The 6,000-nt window shown below is 44.3% G+C and overlaps 1 protein-coding gene across 2 annotated transcripts in view; it reads left to right on the top strand.

Annotated features, from left to right (window-relative positions):
* The first annotated feature begins 1,453 nt into the window (after positions 1 to 1,453).
* Positions 1,454 to 6,000, top strand: part of LOC143805792 (sphingolipid delta(4)-desaturase/C4-monooxygenase DES2-like) — a 29,464-nt gene continuing 24,917 nt past the window's right edge. The window contains exons 1-2 of one of the 2 annotated variants that reach the window (XM_077285460.1): positions 1,454 to 1,659; positions 2,093 to 2,190. In XM_077285460.1, coding sequence (XP_077141575.1) covers positions 2,109 to 2,190 — 82 coding nt within the window. In that variant the 5' untranslated portion in view covers positions 1,454 to 1,659; positions 2,093 to 2,108. The other variant, XM_077285459.1, reaches the window with a different exon arrangement.

Raw genomic sequence — 6,000 nt, 5'->3', positions numbered from 1 at the left:
AGTCTTGTGTCCAAGGGAGAACCAGAATAAAACAGGAAACACAAGTTCCCCCCGCTGCTAATCATTAGATAGGGGGCAACGCATTTAGGCTGGAATAACTTGTATGGTCTAAAAATGGCATAAAATGTACAGAAAAATGACACCTACAAAATGCTGAACCTGACCACAACCCGATTAATGCTAAAACTAGTGATGAATGAAGGCGCTGGGATAAGGTGTTATCTGAGCATGCTCGTATGCTTACCCCGTGTGTCTTCGGCGTGCTAGAATAATATGTTCGAGTCCCGGCTGCATGTCTAATGGCTGTTTGAAAGCTGCAACACATGCAGGAATAGCCTGTTTGGTAGACAATTTCTTCATATGTTGCTGCTGTCGAACAGCAAGGAGACAAGCAGCCGCGGGGATTTCAAAGACACTCGGCCAGCATGGTAGCACCTTATCCCAGCACGTTCCCTCATCACTATAGACCACTTACAGCAGCTAATGAAAAGAGGGGATGTCAGCTCAGCATGTGTGGAATCACCTTCTCTGGCAATGGATCCTCGCACGGAGCCGCCATGGTCCGGGGCGGGGGTTACAAATAGAAAAATGACGTTTTCTCCAGCAATGGACTTTATGAAGAAAACTTAACGATTATTGTATTGTCATTATAAAAGCAAGGACAATGGCATACCACGGATACCCCGAAGGCAAAACCGACGCGTTTCCAACCATGACTAAGCCCTAGCTGTCGAAACGCGTCAGTTTAGCCTTCAGGGTATCCACGGTATGCCATCGTCCTTGCTTTTATAATGACAATACAATAAACGTTAAATTTTCTTAATAAAGTCCATCACTGGACAAAACTTCATTTTTGTACTTAAGGGGTTAGTCTGAAATGATAGGGGACACCTTACTGATTGCTGAGGGTCTGACTGCTATTCTAGTAATAAGGTTCTGAGATCTGGGAACCGAGTTCTTCGGAGCCCGATATTGAGGAGCAGAAGTGCGCTTGCTCGATCTCCTCTCCATTGTCTATGGGACTGCTGGAGAAAGCCGAGTTTAGCACTGTGCTGTTTCCAGCAGAACCATAGACAATGAACAGTGGAAGTTGGCCATGCGCACCTCTACTCAAGTTTCAGAGCGCCGTCCTTGGCATCGCGGGCAGATTAACCCCAGAGATAAGTACCGTACATCTTTCCCACTCTTACGCATAGAGGATAGCATAATATCTTTCCTATTTTTGTTATATTTTGGTCATTTATTCTGGGTCTTTTGGTCCAGATTTGGTTACTATCTTTGGAATCGCTCTACAATTTTGGGCGGTTTACTGATTTTACATTTTACGATTCCTCCATGCTGTGAATTTATCACAGGTTGGACTAACACTACATTTGCCCATCACCCTTCATTACCATTCCTAAAAAAAAGTTAAAAAAAAAATACTATATAAATGAGTCCATTGAGGGCCATTAAAAAAAAAAAAAAAAAAAAAAAAGGTTTATTTCCCTGCAGGTTGTGGCTGAACAGGTTGAACAGGTGACAGTCTGCAGGGCGTGACGTCGTATTGGGGAGTATTCAGGGCTTTAATAGACTAACAGGTTGGACTTGTAGTCACATGGGCATCTTATCTGTAATAGTTTTTTTCTGTTGAAACTGCGGGCGTATCCTGTAAGAGCGGTGAGTACGGGGTGAGACTGATCCTCCCCTTGGTTATGACACTCTCGCACACCTTGTCACTCTCTCTTTTCCTCCTTCTCTGTCTCTCTCGTTCCTCTCTGCAGCGCTGACCATAGGGCACATCCCAGGTATGGTACCATATACTGATAGTCCTATGACTTATACCATCAGCAGGCACCATAGTATCATATTGGGTCATGGATCATTTACCTATATATTGTTACATAGTCGAGAATCTGGGGGTAGACAGCAGTTACGCCACCCCAGAGGTACGGTACATTAGAGGGTGCGAGCATTGCTAACTTTAGTCACTCCAAATACTAAAATATGCATTAATATACAAACAGCAAATTATAACAAGGGCAGAATCCTAATAACCAAGCACAGGAATGAGAATAGCATGTAATAATACAATGTGTGCTCTTCATTCTAGAACCTGATTTTCCACCATGGGCAATAAAGTGGTAAGGGATAACTTCGAGTGGGTGTACACAGACCAGCCGCACTCGGACAGGAGGAAAGAGATATTGGGTGAGTACATGATGGAGGAAAAAAGATGGATTTATTCCTGTATGTTATTGATGTGTATATTGTGTGATTTCTGAGATTATTTGGCTACAGTGACACTTTCTTGTTCTTTTCTCACAGTGGAGGCTTCTATTTTGTACGTTGCCCCCATACTTTATGATACGTACCTTAGTAATGGCACTAGGCTAATTGATAGGGTTTAGTATCTTAATGTCTCGCTTACACAAGGACTTTGGAACAGGATAAGTGATAACTTTTAGATCCGTGGGGTTTAGTGATGAGCTAGCGTGCTCTGATAAGGTGTTATCTGAGCATGCTCAGGTGCTAACCGAGTGTCTTCGTCGTGCTCAAAAAATATGTTTGAGTCGCCGCAGCTGCATGTGTTGCGGCTTTTCAACAGCTGCAACACATGCAGGGATTTTCTTCATGTGTTGCTGCTGTCGAACAGCTGCGAGACATGCAGTTAGTGCACGAGCATGCTCAGATAACACATTATCCCAGCACATTCGCTCCTCATTGTGGGGTTATGATTGTCACCGATCACCAGAATGGGGCACTTTTATCCCTGCGCATGTGAGACCATTTCAATGTGCATGTTCAACCACCCCTTCATTCATTCTCTATAGGACTGCTGGAATGTTTTTTTTCAGCTTGCTCTGAAAGTGCCATAGGGAATTAATTTTGCTGTGGTCGAACATGTGCACTGACTTTCCAAAATGACGGAGATAAAAATTGCCAATTTCTGCAATCAGTGGAGTCCCTGCAATCAGACCCCCACCCATCTATAAGTTATCACCTATCTTGTAGATTGGTGATAACTAGAGATGTGCGGGTCCAGCGTGTTCTTCTGAGCAGTTACAAGAAGTTAAGATTTGGGTACCAGAACAGTACCCGGACCCGAACAAGGACCCCATTCACGTGAGTGGGGTGCCCGAGCATCCAGTGTTTGCCACGCTTTCATGTGCATGACAACACGGCAAACACTGCTTCTGATCGGCGGTAAAATCATCACCGATGGTCAGACAGCTGCAGCTCCCACACTGTCAGATGACAGTGTGAACCCGCAGCTGTGATCGGAGATATAAAGTTTACCTCCGGTCACTGGTTTTAGTTGATGGGACTACTGCTTCCATCAGCCAATGCTTGCTGCCAGTAATAACAGCGAGAGCAGGCAACCCTCAACTGTCAGCATTAGCAAGGCTAGTTATTAAGAATACAGGTATCCTCACTCTGATTTCTTTTAATTATTTAAATAAATAATTAAAAAAACGGCGTTGGGTCCCCCCCATTTTTTACAACCAGCCTTGCTAAAGCAGACAGCTGGGGGCTGGAATTCTCAGGCTGCTAAGGGTCCATGTTTATTGCCCCCAGCCTAAAAATAGCAGCCCGCAGCCACCAAGAAAAGGTATAGCTATTAGATGCGCCAAGTCTGGCACTTTGCCGGGCTCTTCCCTCTTGCCCTGTAGCGGTGGCAAGTGGGGTTCATATTTGTGAGGTTGATGTCACCTTTGTATTGTCCAGTGACATAAAGCCCACGGCTTAGTAATGGAGAGGTGTCTATAAGACACCTGTCCATTACCAATCCTATAGTTGTATGGTAAATAAAGACACAGCCAGTATAAAGTCCTATTTGAAATAAAACAAAACACACTTTTCCATTTTTATTTAAAAATAACAAACACAGTTATACTCACCTGATGGCCATTCCATTGTTGAATCCCTCGTCTCCTGTAATAAAATCAAAATAAAAAACAACATCCCTCACCTGTCTGTCGTTCTGTCCCACGCCATAATCCATGTCTAGAGGATTATTAGTTTTCAACCTGCACAGTGCAGGGACGAGTTCACCGAAGTTTATCGGGAGAATTTCACTGCGGTGAATTTTAACTGCTCGCTTCTGCACCATGAAACTTTTTCTCACTGCGCTAGTGGTGATCTCACCAATGTCACCGCAGTTCAGCTCTGCTGGGAACGCAGCCTCAGTGACCTGCAGTAACCTCAATGATGTCACCGCCGGTCACTGAGGCTGTGCTCGCAGCAGCTCATTCACCAGTGGTTCTCAGCCTGGACGGTCGCATCTTGGCACTGTCTAGGTTAAAAACTGATTATCCCCAGACTTGGATTACGGCGTGGGACAGAACGACGGACAGGTGAGGGATATTGTTGTTTTTATTTTAATTTTATTACAGGAGACAAGGGATTCAATGGAATAGGCGTTAGGTGAGAATAACCGTGTTTGTTATTTTTAAATAGAAACATAAAAGTTTGTTTTGTTTTATTTCTAATAAAGGACTTTATACTTGCTGTGTCTTTTTATACCATATAACTATAGGATTGGTAATGGACAGGTGTCTTATAGACACTTCTCCATTACTAATCCGTGGGCTTGATGTCATAGGACAATACAAAGTTGACATCAACCCTACAAATATGAACCCCACTTGCCACCGCTACAGGGCAAGTGTGAAGAGCTGGTCAACACAACAGACTTGGCGCATCTAATAGATGCGCCTTTTCTGAGGTGGCTGCTTGCTGCTATTTTTAGGCGGGGGGTCAATATCCTTGGCCCCTTATCAGCCTGGGAATACCAGCCCCCAGCTGTGAGCTTTAGCAAGGCTGTTTGTCAAAAATGGGGGGGACCCCACGCCGTTTCTTTTAATTATTTACTTAAATAATTAAAAAATACGGCATGGGGACCCCTCTATTCTTGATAACCAGCCTTGCTGAAGCTCACAGCTGAGGATTGCAGCCCCCAGCTGTGAGTTTTGCCTGGCTGGTTATCAAAAATACAGGGAAACCCACGTCGTTTTTTTTAAATTATTTATACTGCAGGCGCCGGCTGACGAATACTCCTATCAGCCGCTCCTGCTCTTGCAGCTATTAGCAGCAGCAGGTGTCGGCTGATGGGAGCAGTAGTCCCATCAACTGACACCAGTGACCGCAGGTGAACTTTATACCTCCAATCACAGCTGCGGGCTCACGCTGTCATCTGACAGCATGGGAACCGCGGCTGTCTGACAGGCTGTGATGATTTTACCGCCAATAAGAAGCAGTGTTTGCCACGCCGTCATGCACATGACAGTGCAACAAACACCCAGTGTTCGGGATGCCAAACCCGAACAGTAACACAGACTTCCTGGTGAAGTTCGTGTTTGGTGTCCGTGCCCGAACAGTAAGTGTTCGGTATGGATGCTGAACTTTACTGTTTGAGTTCGCCCATCACTAGTGATAACTTATTCCAACTTGGAATAATACCCCTTTAAGGAGTTGAATTTAGTTTCTCACAAGTGCTTAATCTTTTGCGCACCACTACTACAGTGTACCCAAGGGACTATCGCACTGCAGAAGCTTCGTCCAGTTATTAGGCTGCTCACTATTGGAAGTGGGGCACAAATGGAACACAAGGTAGCAGTTATGCAGACTCTGCCGGGTTTTATTAAGTCTGTATTTTATATGCCAGAATTAAGACGCGCCTTATTTATTCGGAGGTACACACCTTTCAACAAATTAGCAGCATTCTGGCTATTCATGCACCAGGTAAGCAAATCTGTGCCGGTTATGGGCTGCCATACAGTTGCGCCATAGTTAACACCAATTTTTTGGATCAAATTATGACAAATTTGTCAGCCCATTGAATGCAACATCTCATTTATAAGCCCTCTGAAATGTGCCATAAGGAATGAAAGACTAGAAAAAAGTCCCAAATAATGCAAAATTATGGCTCTAATTTGTAACATTATTAAGGAGGGGGAGTGATACATTCTTCCCCTAAATGTTCGCATTTAGTTCTTTATGTTAAAAGGGCCGTCTACT

This window comes from Ranitomeya variabilis, chromosome 2, assembly GCF_051348905.1.
Source record: "Ranitomeya variabilis isolate aRanVar5 chromosome 2, aRanVar5.hap1, whole genome shotgun sequence".
Taxonomy (NCBI): domain Eukaryota; kingdom Metazoa; phylum Chordata; class Amphibia; order Anura; family Dendrobatidae; genus Ranitomeya; species Ranitomeya variabilis.
The sequence above is the reverse complement of the archived record's forward strand: the minus strand, read 5'-3'. Positions and strand labels throughout refer to the sequence as shown.